The 25,351-nt window shown below is 39.6% G+C and overlaps 1 protein-coding gene across 3 annotated transcripts in view; it reads left to right on the top strand.

Moving 5' to 3' along the window:
- Window positions 1-3,667, top strand: part of LOC118454612 (uncharacterized) — an 8,526-nt gene extending 4,859 nt beyond the window's left edge. For 2 of the 3 annotated variants that reach the window (XM_035910121.2, XM_087852281.1), the window contains exons 2-7: window positions 1,111-1,299; window positions 1,433-1,617; window positions 1,713-1,969; window positions 2,766-2,886; window positions 3,123-3,258; window positions 3,382-3,667. In XM_035910121.2, coding sequence (XP_035766014.1) covers window positions 1,111-1,299; window positions 1,433-1,617; window positions 1,713-1,969; window positions 2,766-2,886; window positions 3,123-3,258; window positions 3,382-3,572 — 1,079 coding nt within the window. In that variant the 3' untranslated portion in view covers window positions 3,573-3,667. Of the gene's footprint in view, window positions 1-1,007; window positions 1,300-1,432; window positions 1,618-1,712; window positions 1,970-2,765; window positions 2,887-3,122; window positions 3,259-3,381 lie in introns of those variants that run through there. The other variant, XM_087852280.1, reaches the window with a different exon arrangement.
- Window positions 3,668-25,351: the final 21,684 nt, after the last annotated feature.

The raw sequence follows: 25,351 nt of genomic DNA, 5'->3' as shown, positions 1-25,351 counted from the left end.
TAAATAACCAGGGCTGCACATAAGTGGTCCGCAGGTGCGCATTCGCTGTCAAAATAAAAACCCGCACAAGATAAGAAGTTGCAACGCGTGTTTGCGTACATAAGATTTTAAGGAAGAGGACAGACATTTGTTTAGAACTCTTAAAGATGTCGAAGAAGCTCCTTTAAGCAATTACTGTGATGTTCCTCCACCTCCAAAGAAATGTCAGAAGGAGTCCGAACCACAAAAGAAGCGCGTATTCTCGGAAAAGTGGTTGCAGGAGGTGAGCTGGCTTCAAACAAATGATGAACGCACAGAGATGTGGTGCAGAATGTGCCGTGAAAATTTAATAAATGACAAATTAATAAAAAGGCATGAACATTTTTTTTGTATCGAAAAAATATCGAACCGTGACACCAAAGTATCGAACCGAACCGAACCGTGAATTTTGTTGTATCGTTGCACCCCTAATATATATATATATATATATACATATATATATATATACACATATATATACATATATATACACATATATACACATATATATATATATACACACATATATATATACACATATATACACACACATATATATATATATATATATATATATATATATATATATATATATATATATATATATATATATTTATTTACATTTTACACATATGCATTTCTAGCTCGACCTGCCAGACCTGTTCCAGATGTTGTGTATATGTGCGATACAGTAACTGTATGAATGGTAAATCTGATGAATACTGGATGAAAAGCACATACCATAATTTCTGTTATCATACCACAAGTCAGGACGCAGGAATTAATTTTTGTAATTTTATTGTTTCAAGAGCTTTTGTAGCATATTATCACAGCAAGAACCAACCAATAATTTTAAGCATAATTTTCATTTCAAGCAGAGATGGGAGAAGTGCAGCCATTACATATATACTCTGGTAAAAGTTAAAGTTTAACTTTAAAAAAACTGACCTAGTTAGTATTGATTAAAACAAACACGACCTTAAACCTACATGGGAGCCAGGGGCCTTGTAACTGCTAAGAGTGTAGTGGTGAAAATATTGTTTCTAATAACTAATTTTAAATTTAAAATTATTTTTCTGTACGATTCTAAAGGGAGGATGGAGCACTTAGCATGGCTGATACTAGCAATGCTATGGATGGCGCAGGCCATAGATTCCTGCCCTGATGTCTGCAAATGCTCCAGGAAGTCTGGCCCAGAAAAATCAGATGTCAACTGTCATAAGCGGGGGCTTCGAGCTTTTCCTTCCAAATTGCCTTCTGATGCTTGGATTGTTAAACTAGGTGTGTACATTTTAATCAAATCCTCTCTAGGATCCTTTTGACATTCAAGGAATGCATTAATCTATCTAACATTTAAGGAAACATAATGGGCCCTGATTGCATCAATAACTGACTTCTTAATTGCTGCCAAAAGGTGAGAATGGTATTACCAACCTGAAGGCAAATACTCTGAGATCAATTCCAAAGATTGAGAGCGTCAATCTGGAGAGAAATGCCATAAAATCCATCCATCCCCAGGCCTTCTCCGGTGCAAAGCAATTGATGCTTCTCAATCTTTATGGCAACCACATATCCATTCTTCCACCAAGGGGGTTTCAGGTAAAGATTTTTGGAGAGGAGCACACTTTTCAGCAATAATATTACAGTAATTTGACAAAAAAAAAACCCCACCCAACTGTTTTCTATGTCTGAAGGACCTCCTAAACCTCCGCTTCCTCATGTTGGGGCAGAACCAGATTGGCATCCTGAAACCTGAGATTTTTGCTGGCATGAGAAACCTGTCAGAGTTGGACCTTACTCTCAATGCACTGACAGTCCTCCCACCGAATGCGTTCAAACCTCTGATTGCCCTCAAAGTTTTGGATCTTTCCCTCAACCGCATCCAGAAGATTTCTCCCAAGGCCTTCAGTGGACTGAGGCAGCTCTTGTTCCTTAACTTGGACAACAACAGGTCACAATAACATGTGCCATGTTATTATACATCTAGTAGTTACATTTTACAGTGCAGGTATTATCAGTGAGAAACAAACTTCACTTCCATGTGTTGTTATGAGATATTTCTGATCAGAGTATGATCATTACGATTTACTTGGTCTTAAATAGCCTTAGGATCTGGAACCTCAAAACTGAAGTGAGAACAAAAAAATATTAGTTCAGCTGCTCCAATAAACAATATCGCAACTACTGCTAATAGTAAGCTAGAACTGAAGAATTAGTTACTACTAAGGCAAAGGAACCAAGCAGATGTTTTGATGTTGAACTGTTGGCTGGCTGGTTTTCTATACATCCCGTCATGGTTGAAAATATTTCCAAAATGAACGTTGAACCAACGGTGCAGAAATAATAAAAGAGATAATCTTCTGTTATCTCTTTAATGATTAGACCAAAAAAGGTTTCTTGATTAAAGAATGACAAGGAAAGAATACATAATCTCATACTTTTGGGTTAGCACTTATCCTACTAGCTTAAATGGCTTCATGTGTGAATATAAGCATTCTTGAGTTTATGATACCTACATTACAGACAGAGGGGGGATAACTGTAAGAGTCCAAAACATAAAAATAAAACATACTATTTTTTTACTGATATATCACAGAGAGTGTTGAATTATGGTTTATGTGTAGCGATGATGTTGCTAGGGTATCAAATATTAGATATTAGATATACTGGTGACTTTGATTTCCAAAAGGGTTTTGAATTCAATGGTTTTACTTCTGAAGAGATTCTAACTGTCCCCCCATATCCAGTCTGAAGACCATTCCTTCTGGGGCATTCAAGCCCCTGCAATCTCTGGAGATGTTGGTTCTAGACAACAACCTACTATCTACCCTGACGTTAACAGCTTTGGATGGCCTGAGCAACTTGCAGGTAGCATATTTTTCTGGTATACATAAAAACAGAAAAAAAAAAAAGAAAAATCAAAGACTCAGTTTCATTTTTTTTTAAACATATAGTATATGGCAGTTAGATGTCTTACCCAGCAGACCCTGATCTGACTAATTCTTGCACATAATAGCTAGTGTGATAACACTGCTAACTTAAATTGCAAAAACCTGCTCTATTTCCCCGAGTAATAATTATGAATATGCTAAACACTGAACCAGGAACTCTACCTGAGGAACAACGAGTTGGAGCTTCTGCTCTCTGACGTGTTCATCAACCTGCCCAAGCTTTCACAGCTGGCACTCAGCGGAAACCGCCTGAAGACAGTGGATGGAAACATGTTCACCCATATGCCTGGTAAGATAACTGCCAGCCTGCACTTTCCCTGTCCTATTTTCCCAGGAATTAGAATGTAATTTAAACAAGTATTGGCGGCAGGATGCTGTTGTCGTGATAATCATTTTTTCTGATCTGTGTTAGTTCTAAAGAAGCTGTACCTCCATGACAACCCTTGGCAGTGTGACTGTAACATTAGCCCACTGGTGCGGTGGATGGGCGACACCAAGGCCACGCTTTCACCACGGCACAGCCCAAAGTGCATGACTCCTCAAGAGCTCAGAAATAAAAGCCTCAGCAGCCTGCAAATTGATAAACTGCTCTGTCACACTTAACAGTATAGATGAGGATCACAGCGTGGGCTGAGAGATTTTTTTTTTTTGAGTAGACTGGGTGGCAGAATAACCCTCTATGATATTTTTAAACTGCAATATATTACTGTCTTTCTCTAAAATATTGTATCATGTTTGCTTTAAATGGCTAAAAATCTAGAATAAAATGCCACATTTTTAAACTAAGACTGCAATGCTTTGTTTTATAATAACATAATATAATTATAATATTACTCTTTATTTAGGTTTCTCACAAAAGTGGATGTTTTCCAATTTTGGTAAATGGTAAATTTTCCACTCAAAGCGCTTTATGAAACTTGCCTCATTCACACAACCACTTTTAACTATGCTTTTCTACATAAGCGCTTTCTATCTAACATTCACACACATTCACAAACCGATGGAGAGCAACTTGGGGTTAGTGTTTTGCCCCAAAATTATTTGACATGCAGACTGGAAAACCCAGGGATTAGAAGATTGCCTGCTCTGCCTGGCAAAATAATTGCCAGCCTGCCTGGTTTACCTCCTGAGCTACAGCCACCTTCAACTTTGACCTTTACTTTTTTTTTTTTTTGCTTTATCATGGTCTCTTTAATAGCAGGTAAAAACCTTAAAATCACTAAACCTGTAGGTATAAGCTATTTGTGGGACAGAAAGATTTGCATTATCAGTGCTATTTCCACATGCAACGAATAAGTACTAACCCTTATCACCGGTTGTGAGATTAACATTATAATTCCATATTGCTTGTCTTAAAAAGACTTTGCAGGTTTGGAAAGTGATGGATTACGTATAAAGAGATTACATTAATCACATTCCAGGAAATAGTTTCTCTAATCTGTTACAGTTTATGTAAATAAAAAGGAAAAAAAGGCATTTGGATAGACACTGCTAGGATTCTGTACAGCTTAATGTAATAGTGAAGACAGCTGTAGATAATGAGAAGTTATTGGATTTGTAATCTCGTCTTCATTTTAATGTGCATCAGCACATTAAAACAGCACATAGAGACCCCAAGTCTTCTTGTTTAGGCTTTAGCCCAATTACCCAGTTGAAAAGATTTGTTGCTTGTGCAGCCTAAAAAGCACCATATCAGTATCCTTGGACTGGATGACACTGAACCCCAAAACTATGCAAACTCTAAGACCATGAAACTCAGTCCGTTTGTACTGTTGCATCATATTTTCAATTTCAATAAATGTGTGTGTGCCAAGTTTTATGCTCGATCTTTAATATGAAGAAGTCATTTGTTTGCATCTAATGTTTTTCTGAAGTTATGCCATTTTTCATATGGTGAAACATCCTGCAAAGCAAATTAAAGTATATTAACTTTTTTAAATCAAAACTTGCATAAAAATACCTGGCAGATAAGTACAGGCTACCGTTTACAGTACTGTGGTGAGGTTTACAGTAGTACACTGTACTAGACTGGTGCAGAGCAGCTGTGTTGCTCATGAACAGTGTTAGGTTACATGAAGGGTAGCACACATCAAATTCAATTTAATCACTGAGTTCCACCTACACTAGGTTTATGCTGTTTAGGGGTGGGAAATCAGCTGTGATAGCTCATGTTACATCAGCTTATCTTATCTTACATCTGCTTATCATACTATTTGAGTATCAACATCTATATGGGGTTTTAAAATATTTAATACAAATCCTATAATTGTATACATTTGTATATTTGACAGTTTATTTGAGAACTGAAACAAATGTCATAGGATAGAATTAAATGTCAGACTGGAATGCTGTGTCACAATATAATTTACCCTAGCATCATGTTTGCTAGGGCCAGTTGTATAAATCCACAAAAAGCGCCAGCACAGCTCAACTGATCACAGCCCATATATAAAATACTGTACTTCACATGCCAAATCCCACTTAAAAAGAAAAATTAGTCAGCAGTTAATGTCTGGAGGCAAAGTCACCCATCTGCAGTGTAGGCAACAGCAAAGAGATATATATTTTTAATTGCCTTTGTTTTTCTCTGCTTGTGTTCTACATAACAGATGTTCAAGCTGAGCAAATTCATTATAATTAGAGCAGAAGCTGAGATAAAGTCTGCATTCCTTTGTATTAATATTATTTTATTATGATATCGATATGAGGTTCAATTAGCTTGGCAAAAAAAATTAGCTGATAGAAAATGTATTATTTCTATTTCCAAAGAAATACTTTTTACCACCTTGACCAAACTGGAAACTGGTTCCGCAGGAGAATGTCCGCATAGCCGAGGGCTCTGTTCTTATTATATTTATGTACTTACACTTTAGGAACTACAAAAAAGCTGTCAGTCTGAGAGGTAAGTGCATTTTTGGGAAAATACTGGACAAAAAAACCACTAAAAATATGGGTCTTAAAAATACTCTAGTTTAAGATTTTTGACACATATTTTTTTTGTCTTAGTCACAACTTTGGTTGAACACTTAAAAAACAACCCCATCAAAATTAACAAAGCTTAAGGTCATCACTGAGTAGGTTAACTGTTTTACACATTTACAAACTATTCCAGAGCCTCAGGGCAATAATAGGGAGCAAAGTTGCCTTTACCCTTTTTAGAGAGAGCTCGTTAGGAGGATGTACTGCTGTACTGCAGCCTTCCTCATCCCTGCTGCTCTCAGACATGTATGCACTCGTCAGATTCCATCCACATTAGGGAGAGAGACAAAGCAGATGGAGATGGTGATAGATCAGATTATGGATGGAAACATGAAAGTGGAGAGAATAAAAAGAAGAATTTGATATGAATTTTGAGATCAGAATTCTGGTGGGGGTGTCAGCAGAGCACAATATCCTGCCTACAGTATCCTATTGATGAGGTGACTCCTATCGACCTCTGCACAATAACTTTGACGGGAAAATGTCAGTGTCTCCCACTCCAGTGGAGGATATAATCACCATAATTTCCACCTGCTTTAAACCTGCTATTATAGAAGAGCGCCTAAGAATAATATAATAGCTAGGCTTTTTTTCTAAGCTTGTCTCTTGCATATTATACAGCAAAGTAAAAAAAAACAAAACAACTTTTTCTTTCTCCTCAAAGATTCTTTTTTATTTATATTGTTTTTTTTTTTGTTTTAAATCAGGCTACTACCCCCATGAAGTCTGTTTCTCATTGTTTGGTCAGATACATTCACACTAGTGTCCTGCTGAAGGTCATTTCTCCAGTGTTTCCTCGAAGGGGGGTCTCTGCACCGGGGCTGTGATCGACCGTGGCTGCTGGGGCTCTGTGGGTCTTCTCAGCCTGGCTGGGGAGCTTCTTTGCCTCCCTCCTGCTGTTTGCCCAGCCTGGAGGCTGCGGTCTGTGACCGGCTCCCGGTGCAGACGACTCCCTGTGATAGTGTTTCCTCACCTGGCTCATGTGTGCCCAGCCCAATTTTACTCTTTAAGTGTGTGTGTGTGTGTGTGTGTGTGTGTGTGTGTGTGGGTGGGGGGGGGGGGGGTGCGAATTTGACAAATTTGACATTCGCACAAGCACATTTTTCTAAGTGCTTTCTAAGTAACATTCATACTCCGATGGATGCATCGGAGAGCAATTTGGGGTTAGTATCTTGCCCAAGGATATTTGGCATGCAGACAATGAAATCATCACCAACAGCAGAAATGAAATCACTGCTTTGTTGTTAGGAAGGGGAAACTATCAATGGAAGCCAAAGCTGCTGTAAATATTTTAATGCTACACAGTTGGATATTTTAACATAGAGGCCGAGTGGAATGACTGAGTTTTACATTCAGCCTCTGATGGTCATAAGCAGAACTGCAGGTTTTGGAACTTTTCAGATAGCTTATTTATTTATTTATTTTTACCCACAGAGGCTGCCACTTATTCACATTCTTATGCCAGAATAATTCTTTAAATTCTAAATACTTGACAAAATGAAGTATATTAACAAGCACCCTGACTTTGGAAAGGATAGGACATAGACAGGCACAGATATAAAAACATAGTTCAACCACTCTGAAATACACACAACACAAAAAGGAGGTAACTGTTGTTTTAACAGGGACGTACATTCTTTCTCCATCCATATCTCTGTGATTGTTGGCTGGATGAAGCTACCTTGTACCAAAAGTGAAATCACATACTGTAAAAGAGAAAACATATATCACACATGGGTTTATTCACTCTGTCTGACTTCCTAATGTGCAACATTTGCCACATGCATTGTGCTTTGTGTTCATATGTCTGCTGTGTTTGTCCACAAAAATACTTCCTCAGCTGCTCAGTGGAATAGCTAATTGGGACACTCGGTGGGATATTGGTGAGGCAAAGCTGCTTTCTACCTGACCCAGAAAAAAAAACTACTTGCAAGGCTTATTTTCCTTTTAAATATATATATTTCTATGCATCAAACTGAACTTTTTAAACATTTTTTTTAACTAAGTATGACCTCTATGATCACAAACTTCCATCCTCTCTTGGCATCATTAAGTAGTTCATTTACTTAACCAGAGTACCTCCGCTGGGACATAAGTGTGGATAAAGGGCAACCTGAGCTGTGTTGCCTAAGGACCAATTTAGAAGGAAGCGGTAATGAATGAGTGATGAAGAGGGAGAATTATTCTTTGACTGTTCCCAGTACCTAAACAGGTCAGTGCCAGCAGAGACCTTCATTTTCTGTCCTTATTTTGTACTTTTAACCAGGACAGCTGTTCCCTAGTGCTCTGTTTACTTGTGTTTCATTGAGTGGCTCCAAAAGTGAGTGAATTCCCACAGACTTTCATATTAAAATTCTTACATTTAGAGCAAAACAAACATGGTTTTAAAAAAATGGCACAAAAATACTTTTGCTTTCTAAAACTTTTATGCAATGAAATTCAACTTTTTGTAAAATTAATATGCATTACTGTGCTAAATTAACAAATTACGTTACAGGTACAATTATGATGTTGCTTGATTTTGAAAGGTTCTTTGCTGATCTGTAGGCTAATATAACAATTCAAATTAATTCAATTTATTTTATTTATATAGCGCCAAATCACAACAAATGTCGCCTCAAGGCGCTTCATAGATAAAGAGAAAAGCCCAACAATCATATGACCCCCTATGAGCAAGCACTTTGGCAACAGTGGGAAGGAAAAACTCCCTTTTAACAGGAAGAAACCTCCGGCAGAACCAGGCTCAGGGAGGGGCGGCCATCTGCTGTGACCGGTTGGGGTGTGAGAAGGAAGACAGGATAAAAGACATGCTGTGGAAGAGAGACAGAGATTAATAACAGATATGATTCAATACAGAGAGGTCTATTAACACATAGTGAGTGAGAAAGGTGACTGGAAAGGAAAAACTCAATGCATCATGGGAATCCCCCGGCAGCCTACATCTATTGCAGCATAACTAAGAGAGGATTCAGGGTCACCTGGTCCAGCCCTAACTATATGCTTTAGCAAAAAGGAAAGTTTTAAGCCTAATCTTAAAAGTAGAGATAGTGTCTGTCTCCCGAATCCAAACTGGAAGCTGGTTCCACAGAAGAGGGGCCTGAAAACTGAAGGCTCTCCCTCCCATTCTACTTTTAAATACTCTAGGAACAACAAGTAGGCCTGCAGAGTGGGAGCGAAGTGCTCTAATAGGGTAATATGGTACTACAAGGTCATTAAGATAAGATGGGGCCTGATTATTTAAGACCTTGTATGTGAGGAGCAGGATTTTGAATTCAATTCTGGATTTAACAGGAAGCCAATGAAGGGAAGCCAAAACAGGAGAAATATGCTCTCTCTTTCTAGTCCCTGTCAGTACTCTTGCTGCAGCATTTTGGATTAACTGAAGGCTTTTCAGTGAGTTTTTTGGACATCCTGATAATAATGAATTGCAGTAGTCCAGCCTGGAAGTAATAAATGCATGAACTAGTTTTTCAGCATCACTCTGAGACAGGATATTTCTAATTTTAGAGATGTTGCGCAAATGGAAGAACGCAGTCTTACATATTTGTTTAATATGTGCGTTGAAGGACATATCCTGGTCAAAAATGACTCCAAGGTTCCTCACAGTGTTACTGGAGGCCAAGGTAATGCCATCCAGAGTAAGAATCTGGTTAGATACCATATTTCTAAGCTTTTCAGCGCCGAGTACAATGACCTCAGTTTTATCTGAGTTAAGAAGCAGAAAGTTAGTGGCCATCCAAGTCTTTATGTCTTTAAGACATTCCTGCAGTTTAACTAATTGGTGTGTGTTATCTGGCTTTATGGACAGATAGAGCTGGGTGTCATCTGCATAGCAGTGAAAATGTATGCTATGTCTTCTAATGATGCTGCCTAGGGGAAGCATGTATAATGTAAACAGAATTGGTCCTAGCACTGAACCCTGTGGAACTCCATAATTAACCTCAGTGTGTGAAGAGGACTCTCCATTTACATGCACAAATTGGAGTCTATTAGATAGATATGATACAAACCACTGCAGTGCAATACCTGTAATACCTACAGCATGTTCTAATCGCTCTAATAGGATATTATGGTCAACAGTATCGAATGCTGCACTAAGGTCAAGAAGGACAAGCACAGAGATGAGTCCACTGTCAGAGGCCATAAGAAGATCATTTGTAACCTTCACTAAAGCTGTTTCTGTGCTGTGATGAACTCTGAAACCTGACTGAAACTCTTCAAATAAACCATTCCTCTGCAGATGATCTGTTAGCTGTTTGACAACTACTCTTTCAAGGATTTTTGATATGAAAGGAAGGTTGGAGATTGGCCTATAATTAGCTAAGACTGCTGGGTCTAGAGATGGCTTTTTGAGTAAAGGTTTAACTGCAGCCACCTTGAAGGCCTGTGGTACATAGCTGATTATTAGAGATAGGTTGATCATATATAAGATCGAAGAATTAATCAATGGCAGGACTTCTTTGAGCAGTTTTGTAGGAATGGGGTCTAAAAGACACGTTGATGGTTTGGAGGAAGTAATTAATGAAGTTAACTCAGAAAGATCGATTGGAGAAAAAGAGTCTAACTTAACATCAATGGAACTAAGAGTAGCTGTAGATAATATTACATCTGTGGGATGATTATTGGTAATTTTTTCTCTAATGATAAAAATTTTATTTGTGAAGAAGTTCATGAAGTAATCACTAGTTAACATTAAAGGAATGGTTGGCTCAAAAGAGCTCTGACTTTTTGTCAGCCTGGCTACAGTGCTGAAGAGAAACCTGGGGTTGTTCTTATTTTCTTCAATCAGTGATGAGTAGTAAGCTGTTCTGGCTTTGCGGAGCGCTTTCTTATAAAGCAACAAACTATTTCTCCAGGCTAAATGATGATCCTCTAAATTTGTGACACGCCATTTCCTCTCCAGATTACGAGTCATCTGCTTTAGGGTACGTGTTTGAGAATTATACCACGGGGTCAGGTACTTCTGATTAGAGACCTTAGTTTTCACCGGAGCTACAGTATCCAGAGTCGTACGTAGTGAGGAGGTGAAATTATTAACAAGATAATCGACCTCTGTTGGGGTAGCGTTCAGATAGCTGCTCTGCTCTGTGTTGGTACAGGGCATTGACGATGATAACAGTGGCTGGATTATATTCTTAAACTTAGTTACAGCGCTTTCAGAAAGACATCTACTTTGATAAAGTCCACTCTCCACTGCTGTGTAATCAATTATTGTAAATGTAAATGTTATCAAGAAATGATCAGACAGGAGAGGGTTTTCAGGAAACACTGTTAAATGTTCAGTTTCTATGCCATATGTTAAAACAAGATCTAGAGTGTGATTGAAGTGGTGGGTGGGTTCTTTTACATTTTGAGAGAAACCAATTGAGTCTAACAACAGATTAAATGCCATGTTGAGGCTGTCATTTTTAGCATCAACATGGATGTTAAAATCACCCACAATAATTATTTTATCTGAGCTCAGAACTAAATCAGATATAAAGTCTGAGAAATCAGACAGAAACAAGTGCCTTTTTGAGCTCTGTGCTACACTCAGTAGTTTGTATGCAGTGAGCATGAAAATGGTTCCATAACTATTGAGGAGTGGTGATTTGGCCCTTAATTTTACTTTAATTGTATAACAGTAAATGGCAGAACAATATATGTCCAGGAAATAAATAACTATCAGCTGCTGCTAGCGTGCACACACAGCATCTGCACCCACAGTATGCTAAATGTGGTGGAGCGTGGTTGGTGGTGTGGCTGTGGGGGCAGACACACCTGAGCTGGATTGGCTCATCACACCTCGCCTGCATATAAGAGTGAGCTGGCTCCTGAAGTGTTGTTGTTGTGTGCTTGGCTGAGAGCTGAAAAGCTGCAGCCGCATGGAAATTACCACAACCGGAATAGAAGAGTGTGTAAAGAGCAAGTATGTGGTTGGGTCCGTCATTCTTGCCACATTGCTGCCGAAACCCAGGAGGTGGCATGACGGAATTATGACAGGCCCAGCTAGGGGAGGCGCTAGCCTAGATGGTGGTTGAGCTTGTGGCCATGTGGAGTGGATGGAGCAGGTTACTGTGTTTCGCCGCCAGTGGGACCAACTGCAGGACTGGTCCGAGCGCTGGATGCAAAGAGAGTCTGGCAGCTTGGATCGGTTTCTGGTCGACACTGCCGCTGCCTCCACTGACACGCCGGAGGGACGTGCTCGGCCTGAGCTGGTGGACAGTCTGGGGGAGAGTCCTGCACAGCCGGAGCCGGGGGTTAGCGCGAGGGAGAGGCCTCCCCTGGCCGAGTCGGGGGTCTGCGTGCCAGCGAGACCTGCCTCGCTTCTACTACAGGTCAACATGTGGTGGGGTCCTGTGAGCCAGCCGCCTGCCAAGCCGCCTGTGAGCCTTGGCCACATCCGCGACTGCTGCACCGCCACCGCTTCCCACACGGCCAGCCTCCAGACCAGCTTCGCTATCGCCACTGGAAATCGGTCGGTCCTCTGATGCCATACATCCCTGCCACGGGGCCATGGGCTGGGGATGCTCATAGTTGGGGCTAATTCCTGCTCGTGGGGCAGGGAGTATATCTCCCTGGATGTCTCCCCGGCCTCAGTCGGGCGATGGGGGTATGTGGTGGGTCATCGGCTCATCACACTTCCCCTGCATATAAGAGTGAGCTGGCTCAAGAGGTGTTGTTGTTGTTTGTTTGTTTGAGAGCTGAAAAGCTGCAGCCGTATGGAAATTACGACAACCGGAACAAAAGTGTGTGTAAAGTGCAAGTATGTGGTCAGGTCTGTCATTCATGCCACACTAAACAAAGCTAATAAAGTGGTATTAAAGTTGAGTGTGTGCCAACCTCATTTGGGACACACGTGCCAGAAGCACAGTGCACAGCCAACTCTTACAGTAAAAATGTGGAATTCAGTTAAATCAATACTTCATGCAAAACAAAGAAAAATACAGTAAATGATGACAGAAATCACATCTGACCAACAGTGTCATCTGTTGGTCAGAAAGCAACATTGCAGGTAACGGTCAATATACAGGGCATTTAATTTATATAAGGGACAAATATATAACAGAGAATAAGAGACGAACCAATTTTGCTCATTTTATGGGATGTACCGGCTAAAACGGGACAGTTGGTGACCCTAGTGTTGATTGCTATAAAGTGGTTTTTAGGCCGGTTTTAAAATTTGCTGTAGCTTTCGTCTTAAACTCTAAAAGAAAGAAGTGGGACTGGGAGAACTGGTAGAACATGCAGACAACACACTGAAAGGCCCTGCTGGGGTGTGCTATAGCAGCTTCCTGTCTGCTTAACTGTAACTTTGCTAATTTCACTAATTCTAGCATGTGGTGTTGATGACTTTCAAGCATTTTATTGTGATTATCTAACATCAATATGGTTGCTGTACTAACAGAAGAAGAAATATGTTCTCCAGTTTTTGGCACATGAAATATTGTATTTTAGCTTTTATGTTACATAGTACACATTAGCAGCTAACTGTGAGTATGGGACACATCCCGTCTAAAGTTAAACATTGCTAACCAGGCTTGTAGCATTAGCTGATAACTTAGCACTTAATTAATCAAATATATTTAAAAAATCAAACATGGGGGCTTCTGGCTTAATTAGCACCGCTCTGCATTCAGTCTGAACACACCTTAGACTCTGGTGTGTCGCCACAGCTAGGTGCCAATAGCAGTAACTGAGGAGCTGTGGGACAAGGACTTTTTACTCAAGGACAAGCTTCAAACATCAGCCTTCCTCTTGGAGTTTATGTGAGTCTTTATCAAAAAGAGAGGAGTAGGCAGATGAGGATTATGGAGGGGTCAAAAGGTGCTAAATAGCTTTCCAGGTGTAAGAATCAGAGAATAACATTTGAAGTGAAAGAGGTTATTTTGTTTTTTGATGGAGTGAAAGCAATTGCGGATAAAGCCAGGGCTCAACATTGCTATTTACCATCAACAATATGCCATATATATCGCTTTTTGAGTCCTATCTTCCAAAGAGTTTTCCTTTAAGAAACATAAAGCATTTCTTTAGTTTTTGTTTTGCTTCTCAATAATAAGCAAGAAAGTTTTTCTTTTACAAGCCGTGCCTTTCTTACAAATGATGTTTGCCAATATTTTATACATTTATGACTCATTTATGACTCCAGCAAGTGTTATATGGGCCTGTCTAGCAACAGAGAAACTGACTTAGCTACAAACTGTGAGATGCACCGTGCCGAGCTACAGCTGTCAGAATGAAGAGAGGAGCACAGTGGAGATTGTCTGGTCAGGGATTTCAGCAGAGTGTGGTTTAGCACAGTCCTGCTGCTGTGGCACAACTACAGTCAGTCACTATAGTCTGTGTTTGTATTCAGCTCACAGTCTGCATGCCTTTGGTTTAAGCAATACAGCAAACACATTGCTGCTGAAATCACAGGCTGTTACGTGACTGTGCTTTGCACATCTTTCTAGGTAATAGTGCAAAATAACAACATGCAGGATCAGCCCTAATCAGCATAAGAAATGTGCAGTCCTAGATGTCTCCTCACTAAAATTCAACAAATGGTGATGTTCAGAGACAGTTTTCAGGTCTTTAAAACCACTTTTGTTCCTCTGACCTGTCTTGTGTTGTAGTCAAGGTACAATAATAAAGAGAAAAACCACTATGAGAAAGCACAGTGGGATGGTAAAACTCCCTTTTAATAGGATGAAACCTCCAGCAGAACCGGGGTCGGGGGCGTGAATTCAGCTTAGAGGCGAATTCACGAGGAACCAGAGTTCCTCAAATGGCCACTTGAGGCTGGCTCTAAAAGCAAATCGATGCTCACTGTGTTCCGTGTTAACATGCCTAACTTCACAGGATTAAAAAGCATGTTTACAACCTGCTACAGCAAACAGTATATAGCTAATTTCCCTGTTAATTGAAATAGAAGGTATATTCTTATATATAGTGCTGTGCCACTTTTTATCTCAATAAGGTAACAGGGCTCACCTGTTGTTTTCTACACCAATTAGTTCAACTGCAGCTATTTCTAATTATATATTTAAGTGCTATTAAGTGATATCTATATCTGTGTCTATTTTTTCATTCACGTAGCATCCCCACATCACAAATCCCAATTTAACCCAGTTTTCTGTGAATATAATCAAAGGCTGTTTAGATGCATTCAAAGCGTGTGAGCAACGCTCAACACAAAAAAACATTTCGCTTACGGCTTGTAGTAACAACTGACAAGAAAGTGACGGATGATTTTGAGGACACTCAACTTAAAAATTGCCTTTACAGCATCTCAACACCACCACTACTTTCCCCTGTTGTCATGGCAACCCAGTCTTATGTTAAATGCTTATATGCTGTCTCTATGTGGCACCTACTGAGCTGGCAGCCACATGTTTAACTGCTAATGCACATCAACAAGAAAATTCTTGTTTGAAGGGCAGCAGAAACAGAGCTGACGGAAAGGAATGCCTTAACATTGCAGGCTGGTGTTAATGGTCATCAGCTTGCACACAGGGTTTCTTTTTTGTAAAGCATGCTAGGCAACAGTCACACAACACTATTAGCACCAGCACACAGCAGTCTCAAGGTGATGTAAACACACACACACACACACACACACACACACTACAGGTCACACTTTTGACAGTGGCAGCATTACACCTGCTGGATGACGGGCTGCAGAGGCTGAAGGGGAAAACTCATAAGATGCAATAAACAAAGTAACTCGATCAGAGTGAAGCTGCAGATGTCCAAGATTCAATTTGGGGACATAGTTTGAAGAGGTGTGGGCACTAACACAGGCTCTGGTGACGCACACAGGGGGATGGCGGGAGGGGTGCAATAATACTTCAGTGTGGTCAGTGTGGTCAGAAAGGGTAATTAAGACCTCTGTTGCGATGGAAATGCCTGCAATGGTGCACAGTGACAATGCTATAAACTTTGTCCCTTTCAACTGCACATTAAGCATTCATACCTGTTAATTTAGCCAAGTATTACAGCAAAATGCGTTCACTGTGTCCATTCCATCCTATTCTCTCTAAAATGTGAAATGACATTGCAGAAGTTGCATTAATGCATGCAGGCTTTAAATTACCAGCAGAGGGAGATAAGGGAGGGAGGGAGAGGGAGATAATAAAATTTAAAGCCACAAAGTTGGTAGTGAACAAAAAAATGTATGAAGTCATCATTTTTTCATCCCCAAATAACCCCTCAGCCTCATTCAACAGTTGAAAGTTAACGAACCTGGTGATGTGAGTAGTCATCCTCAGTATCATAGTCAGACAAGCAGCCAAACAATGCCTCCCAGTAATTAAACTAAACAGAGTGTTATGTCTGATTTTTGCTCTTAAACCAACACAAGTTGTGCAGTAGACAGCTGGGGCACCAAGCACCCCACCATTTGAACAAATTGCCATTCACTTGCAGCACCGTGCTTATCAGTATATAAAATTACCTCAATAAAAGTGTGTTGAGTTATGGAGACATGCTCGTTTGAGACATTTAAAAAATATATATTTTTAGGCTCTGCAGTCTGTGACCTTCCCACTGTTTTGTTCATAAGTAGTTTCTTTCGTGTTCGCTTAACATCTGCATTAATGCTCTGAAACTCATTTCCCTTGGGGCTTGGTTTTAATGACTGCAACAACAAAAAACATGAATTAATGATCTTTAATGAGTAAGGGTGCTTCCTGTCGTGAGGCACCCTTGCTTGAACGGCAGTGCCCTACACCATGCTGTTATTTTCTACCCTTAGGTAGCTGAAGCCATATGTTATGCTCTTTGGAAAGGCAAAAGTACACTGATAAAATTTTCAATAACTTTTCAAGGGCACCTTAGAGTTTTTCATTCACTTCACACACTTTTTAATGCTTTTCTTGGGTTGAAACTACTTGACTTTCAGGTTATTCGCATCCCTCTGAGCTACAGTCTCCTGTATCAGGTCAATGAATCTGCAGCTAAAGCAAGGTTTGGTTTTGCTTGTCACTGTTACACTGTACGTCCCTTTTGATCATCCATTCATGTGCTTATCTAATTCAGGGTTGCAGGAAGCACTGAGGCAGAGTAGACTCTGGAAAGGTCTCCAGTGTGTTGCAGGAGTAGCACAAAGAGATAGAGATTCATACACACATTCATAACTCTTTAGTCTGTGGGAAGAAGCTGGAGTACTTGGAGGGAACTCACACAAGGAAAGGGAGACCAGAGAGGAGATAAACTCCATACAGCCCACCAGTGGATTCAAACCCAGATTTCTGTTCCTGTGAGATGACAGAGCACCGGATAATTGTGCTGCGCCACATTAAAATGTCCAAATGTATTGTTTTCTTATTGTACAGCCATGTTCAATATATTCACCATATAGCATTCTTAAATGTACACACATGAACATTTGTGGTCTAAAATGGCATCTTCCAATGTTTTCATATCCTAGTAAAAATCCCCGCAAAATCTTAATAAGTGGTTTGTAAAAATGGTGATTTCATTTTGGCATGGTAAAAGAACATATTCAAAAGAACCAGAAATATGTGAGAGTGATCAGCATATATATATATATATATATATATATATATATATATATATGTATGTATGTGTGTGTGTGTGTAATTATATATATATAGTACAATGCATGAGAAGGTGATGTGTAATGTCATATTGGCTTAAATTTGCTTGTGTCAGATTTTGGCATAAATAGCATGAATGCATGAATCCACCCTACTTTGTATCTACAGTTCATAGGGGAGGTGCACTGGTGTGGGGGAGATTTTCTTGACCCACTTTATCATTCTGATATCATCTACTTACTTAGTTCATAACAATAATGATCAATAATACATATTAATTGGTAAAGAATGCATTATGTAATTTGACAACAACTTCCATGCCACTTCCATTTGACAAAAATCCATGTCAAAATATGACCCCCTAAACACACACACACACACACACACACACACACACACACACACACACACACACACACACACACACACACACACACACAAAACAGAAACTCTCACAAACTTATTATTAAGAAAAAGAGAGAGGCTAGTCCGAAGCTTTTTTGTGCACATAGTAACTTTTGTCTATAAATGTGGCCACAGAGCTCCTGCTCTCCTGACTTGTGGCTCTGTTGTAGAAGACAGAGCCAAACAAAGTGGGGCATGGGAATTGGACTGAAGATGTACCACTGAACCAATTCCATAATCAATACTCTCAGCACCAATAATGAGCTTCTGCAGGCAGTGGGGAGAGCTTCTAATGAGAGAGGAAGAGGTAGACAGAGAATCTGCTGACAGCAGCACAGTTTTGCACTTCAAACTCAGACATGTGGGTCATCCAAACTCCCGTAACTATAAAACTTAAAGTTAGCAAAACAAACAACATTTATCTATTTAACTCAGATCTTTTTTTCTTTTTTCTTTTTTTTTTTTTTTAGCTCAAAGGTAATTCAGGATCCCATAAAGGTTTGGGGCCCAAACGAAAAAATAAAAGTAGTATTTTATGAATGTTGAATGTAAAGTGCTCGATTACAGGTTTTAGATACTTGTGTAGGGCCTTGGCTCAATCAAAGCCTTGGTCTCCTTTTTCTGAGCACAAAGCCTGCAGAAGGAGTAGTAAGATGCTACTGTAATCAAATTCTCAATCTGTATGATAATGATTCAGTTTTCTTTGGAGTATATATGGCCTTAAATCTTAAGGCCATATATACTCCACAGAGACAAACAGGAAGTGCTGCTTAGTGAGTGGGCCTTCTCTAATCAGAATACTGGATGATTCATGTGTTTTTCTGCTGTCCAAAGCTGATTATTTCACAGCATCCTCACAGATGCATCCATGCATCCTGAAGATTCTTTGACATGGATTAAATTAGCTTTAAGAGATTAGATACAGTTAGATATTCTCTGTGAGGATAGCAGATGAATCCTGTTAACAAGAAAAACAAACAGGATTTTGATTTGAGTGTCTGTGTTTGCGTTGCCTCAAATGTCAGTCACCAGCGTTGGGAAGGTTACTTTTAAAATGTATTCCATTACAGATTACAGAACATGCCCCAAAATGTATTCTGTAACGTATTCCGTTACGTTACTCAATGAGAGTAACGTATTCTGAATACTTTGGATTACTTAATATATTATCATGCTTTTTACAACTACGTGAATGTACTATTGCTGTGTGATTTATTACTATTACTGAAGGTCCGCGGCTCCGAACCGGGACCTCTGACTAATACGGCGGGGTCCGTGTCGGCTCATAGCCGAAAAATAGCTTTACTTTGTTGTCTGGGTCAAGTTTTCTTGCGAGAGACAGAGAGAGGCGTTGAAAGGCTGCTCCAACGGAACTTATTGTTTTCGGAGGAAAACACGAACACGGTGTACAGTCGAGTCTTAATAGCTTACTTACAACTGGGCTCGTCAGGCACTCTTCTTGGCTGCAGTGGTTATTATTATATTTACATGCTTCCAGCTCCCGTTTTTGCTCGATGACTGCTTGTACTTTTCCACTCTCCTTTTTCTCCCTCCCTCGCTCACAGACACATAACGTGTATGGCAGCCCATTCTCCCTGCAACACGGACTACACTGCCCATGAGGCTACATTCTTTAGAGCTATGCTTGTAGCATTCTACCTGTTAGCTTAGCACAACAACAACAACAAAAAGGGCTCTCTCACCCAGGAAACAGGAGAGAGAGAGAGAGAGAGAGAGAGAGAGAGAGAGAGAGAAAGAGAGAGAGCGTCGTCCTATAACCATGGCAACCGTAACGCTGCCGCCTGGAACAACAGAACATAGCTTGCAAACAAAACCCAAACAGGCCTGACCCACCACAATATGAAACAGGAAAGTACCGCAGTGTAATCCATTTATTTCAACAAAGTAACTGTATTCTAAATACCACCTTTTTAAACGGTAACTGTAACGGAATACAGTTACTCATATTTTGTATTTTAAATACATAACGGCGGTACATGTATTCTGTTAATCCCCAACACTGTCAGTCACTAACTCAACAGCTCAAGTCAAAATCACTTCTACCGCAACTTTTCCACGGTCACACACATCTCATCACAACTGCCTACTCATCTGTTATGAACTTATATATAATTTAGGGGATGCTCTCATGAAACTGGGACTTTAGAAGAGAAAATAGAGAGAATGATAATGAGGAAGGGAGGATTTTGGTCTCAAAGCTAGTCATATCAGCCTGTGTCAGCAGTTTCCAGACCTTATCTTTGACAAGGTTTCTTGGAGCAACACTGAAGTAATTAACACTATGTAGAGGTTATCCACAAAGAGAGAACCTTGAGGAAAATAAGGAGGTTGCTGTTGCTGGGAGATATTACATTTCATCCTGTTTTCTCTGGCATTCCCATTTGTAATTGCAGAAAGCACAACTTTGAAAGAAATCTTCCTAACATCCAGCTCTTTGAAAGAAATCTTCCTAACATCCAGCTCACTAGTCTAGTGATGAGGATTAGTGATAGCAATGTCAGGGTTAGGCTCACTTTCATGCCATTACATGGAATTTTTACCTATGGCATACTCGGATGGAAATTACATAACAGACTGCCATAAGCGTGTGTGAGACTCGATTTGGATGGCCTTCTAGTTTCTGAATCTATTAGCATTTAGTATGTGGCAAACGTTTAATATAATCCTAATGAAACATAGCTGGTGATCTGGTGGATGTTCAGATGTTGAGAAGTTAGCTCCATAGGTGACCACACTATGGTGAAGATTAAAGGTTATTTTTAGCCACATGCTAAATAGGAACGTTACATGAAAGTTATAAACTATTTTGCATATAACTGAGTGAAATGAGTATTTGATCCAACCCATTCGGAGTTCTGGTTGCCACAGACTGGAATCAATCAGTCAATCAATTACAGATCCTCCTGATCTCAGCTCCTTTTGGTATAAAGCACACCTGCCCACATAGTTTCTTCCATTCCAGCTTCTCCACCACCACAGACAGGACCAAAGAGCTGTCAAAGGATGTCAGGGACAAGACTGTAGACCTGCACAAGGCTGGAATGGAGTGGAAGAAGCTTGACAAACTGTTGTTGTGATTATTCAAAAGCGGAAGAAACATAAAATAACAATAAGCCTTTGGTCTTGGTGTACCACACTCATTACAGAATCTAAAACTGCTTTTACACCAGATGTCTAAACATGAGTTTTGATTATATTAATTTGGAACTTTTAACATAGGTTATTACAGAGATGTGCACATGCAGATACAATGTGGCTATGCCTGACTGACCAACCGACAAACCAACCAAACAAAGAGAAACACTAAAGTGATACCCTGCAATTTAAAGTGTGACAACAAGAGGTACCGATCAAAGCAGCTGTTATGTGACAAGCTGTGGTTAGGTGTGCAGGGTGCAACCAAGGGGGCAGGCAGGGCCACCCTCCAAAATCTGCTCGCCTCCTCAGTGTCCCCCCCCTACTCTTTTCTGGGAGAGTGAATCTTGAGCTGTTTCTGCTCATCTCTGCTGAGAATCATTAAAGTGAAAGCTGGGACTTCCATTCAATCAATCAATCAATTAAAACAGATTATTATAGATTTCAAAACCTTATTTAGTTTTCATATTTACCTATTTTCAGTGACATCAACTTTGATAGCATGAAAAGGAACTAGGCATATGATTATTTTCTTTCTCTCTCTTTTTTGCCATGTTATTCAAGTAAACCTATATTTGACAACAGCACAACAGCATAATACAACTGGAAATTTCTGTTTTTGTTGTGCCACCCAAATATTTTTAGTGGCCCCTAAATGGCCACTTCCATAAAAAAATTTGGGAGGTAACCCATTAGGTGTGGTTCATCTATGGATCATAACCAATATATGTCCTGTTCTGGTTGTATGTGTATGAAAATACTTCATTTATTAATAAAGAACATACATTTTTTCAACTTTATATTTAAGCTTGTAACAGACATGTATGCAATATAATGAAGTAAATGCAGAATAAACACAAAGAATATATGCTTAAATTCAAAGAGAATTGGAATAGTTTTCTTCAATCTTTTAGCACAGATTCTCTCCTGTGAAATACAACTTTTTAAACAACCTATATACTAATAAGTATAGACTAATATATATATATTTATATATATATATATATATATATATATATATATATATATATATATATATATATATATATATATATATAGTGTGTGTATAGTCTGTCATCATAGTGTAATTCAATACAGGTAACCAAATGTGGTGCCTCAGTAAGGCCTGAGAAAGATAGTGTAAGACTTTTTGCTACGTGGATAAACAATCTTTATCTTCATTTAGGCTACATGGAATTTCACTACATGCTGTGGTGTCATGTATTCCCTTGATTTTTGCCTCTCTCTTTTGCTGGGAAGTTGCCTCTGTGCTAGAACTTTTATCAAAAATATGTCATCAAGCTATACCAGGAGGAGATATTTGCTCTTTTAGGTATTCTAAGCATTTGGCTGACCAGTGGGATTTTTCACAAGGAAAAGCCATTTCTGAAACATGTCTGTCAGCATTTTTCAGAGGCACAGACAAGAGTGTTGCATTGGTGGAAAGGAAAGAATGTACAGGGTGGAAGAAGGAGTAGTAAGTCAGAGACAGACTAAAGCTACTGATGTGGCAACAGCAAAGCAGTGAGGAAGAATGAAGGGGCAGCTGAGTGAGAGATGGATAGAATCGATAGACAGGAATACCAATCAGAGACAGAGCAGCAGAGCATATAAGCAGAGACTGAAAATAGCGTGGAGGATTTTCTCTGCTGCCTCCTGTAATGACACCAGTGGGAGGAGATTACTGGGTACAACACAAAGCTAAGGTCTCCCCTGCTGATCACCAGGGAGCTTTATCAACATCAAAGGATGTATTGTATATGAAGGGGACGTTTACTTCCTGTGTGCCTTATGAACATGGTCACAGTCATTCTAATGAAAGTAAAATAATTAATTTCCACTTTCTGCTTTACATATTTATTATATTAAAGAGCTTATCGTTTATTTTATATTCAAAACAACCAGATAGATTAGTTGTACCTAACCCTCTGATGTTACCCATTGGACTGTACTGCAGCGAGTGGTACACAGATAAACAACAAACAAACAGTTTTTTATAGTGGCAATGCAGTAACAGAGTTGACTGTACTGAATTAAAGGAAAAGTGATGGTTTGGGTTACAATGCATGCTTTATTAACGTTACACGATCTTACATAAACATTGATCCTTTTAAAATGCCAATGTTTTGTCACAAATCCATTCAACCTAACCACATTCTATACTGACTCTGTTGCTCTATAACAGGGGTAGGCAACCTTTCTGATGGCGAGAGCCATTTAAAATTTCCTCAGAAGTCAGTGTGCTATATAATTGCATTAGCAATATATTTAATAACGCTCTATATGAACAGTTACACAATATATAGAACCACTTTATAGAATTATATTTGTTTGCAGATGTTGGCAGCTATCAGCGAATAGTTATCAGCTATTTTGAAACAAATCCATAACAAGAACTCCATAACAGCAAATGAACTGTACAACAGAAAATGCAAACGCTGATTATGGTCTCCTCACAACAATGATAAGAGAAATAAACTGGGCCAATATGGCATGTTTGTTAATACAAAGACACATGTTAATGTGATCTCTGGTCTCCCACTCAGAGACGCAGGTCTCCGAGTGTCCAGCATTCAGACGGCTACCTGAGGACACTCTTCATGCGAGAGAAAAAATGTTCACACAGACATGTAGAGCCAAATACTGTCAATAAGGCCTCTGCAATGTTCTGAAGACAGTTAAACTTATCAGGTAGTGATGCCCAGCAGGTGAAAATGCAAGCTCCATGAACACACACAGCTATGGATTCCAGCTGCTTTGATGTTGCATTAACTGGCATTAACTCAGCCAGTTAATGCGAGACAAATCTAACTGCTCATTAAAGATTTCTGGTTTGATCAGAAAATAAAACATTGGTCCATACACCTGAAAGTCCCAAAAAATGCATTGTGTCTCGAGTCTACGGATGTATCCGTGTATTTCTGTGGTGCTGATGCTGTGCTGAGCGGAAAGCTCCTGAAGCTTTTGAAGTGTCGGAATATGGAAAGCCAACAACGTCCCTCTCACTAGTAGGCTAAGTTATTTTTAGCCAATTACAAGTTGAACGTGGTAGTTGGGGTTGTTAGCTAAGATACGTTTAGCTACCATTAAGAAGCGGTACAACTAATGTGTCTATGCGAGCTGATTTTCGATGTGCACCGCTGGCGCAACCATTTATTTTTTAATGCACCTTCTCAGATAAATTCACTGCGTGTCGTGCCAAGGGCTGGACTGGGACAAAAAAAAAAACAGCCCGGGCCTTTTGACTAAAGACCGGTCCACCAGGTATTAAAGCCATAAAGCCTTTGAATGATAACAAATGCTGTTGTGACAGTGATGTACAATCTTGTTGGTATATGTATGATTTCTATACATTTTATGTCAGATAAAAACTTTGGTTGTAAGCTCCAGATAATTATTTAATAACAGCCAGACATTTTAAATGAGAATAAGAAAGCATTTCTTTGTGCCCCCCTTTCCCTGTTAATGTCCTACCTGGCCCCCCTGGCAAAACTTTGCTAGACCCGCCCCTGCACAGTTACCAGCCGTCAGCTACTTAGAAAAGGATCCTGGTGTTATTTGTCTCTCAGAAACGGTTCATAACTTCCCTTTAACTCATTCATGTCACCTAAAAGGTAAACCTGTTTCTCCATCACCTGTTCAGCTCTGATGATTCAGTAAGGACATCTCCTGGTTTCATCTTCATGTTTCCCTCTCATCACATATCCAAACCGATATCATGACCAGCAGCTTTCACAGCTGTGGCTCCAGCAAACATCTAGAAATTAATATTAAATAAATTCTAACAACAGCTGATCAAGCTTAAATGTGCTGCTGTTGTTTAGGGCGACATCCGGCAGTTTCCTCTTTCTGGCGCAAAGTGGGTGATAAACAAACAAGAAAGAAAAGCCGATCAGCAGATCATTGATCAGTTTCATGATTGAAGTAGCAACAGGAGAGAGAGGGGGAGAGAATGAGAGGAGAAGAGGCAGCTGTGCAGCGTAACGACAGAATAACTCCACCTTTGTGTCTTTTTCCATCCTAGACAAACTGCGTCCCTTCTCAGCTCAACACGAAACGCGTAATAATTTCTCTGAATACGGGACGATTACGTTTTTTACGGGATGGTTGGCAACTCTACTAACTAATCTTATGAATAAAATAAAGTTCACTATCAGTAACATCATAGCACCCACCCAGCTGTATAGAAACTCCATCATGCTAGCTAGTACGCAGTACGAGTTATTGTAACTGACTGTAAAAAGTCAGCACAACGAAAATAAACTCCACCTAAACTTGGTTTATATCTGACCCAGATAGACTGCAGGTCATAACTTCTTACCT

The sequence above is a fragment of the Neolamprologus brichardi genome, chromosome 15 (genome assembly GCF_056152115.1).
Source record: "Neolamprologus brichardi isolate AB-2024 chromosome 15, ASM5615211v1, whole genome shotgun sequence".
Lineage (NCBI taxonomy): Eukaryota > Metazoa > Chordata > Actinopteri > Cichliformes > Cichlidae > Neolamprologus > Neolamprologus brichardi.
This window is presented reverse-complemented; position numbering and strand designations above follow the sequence as displayed.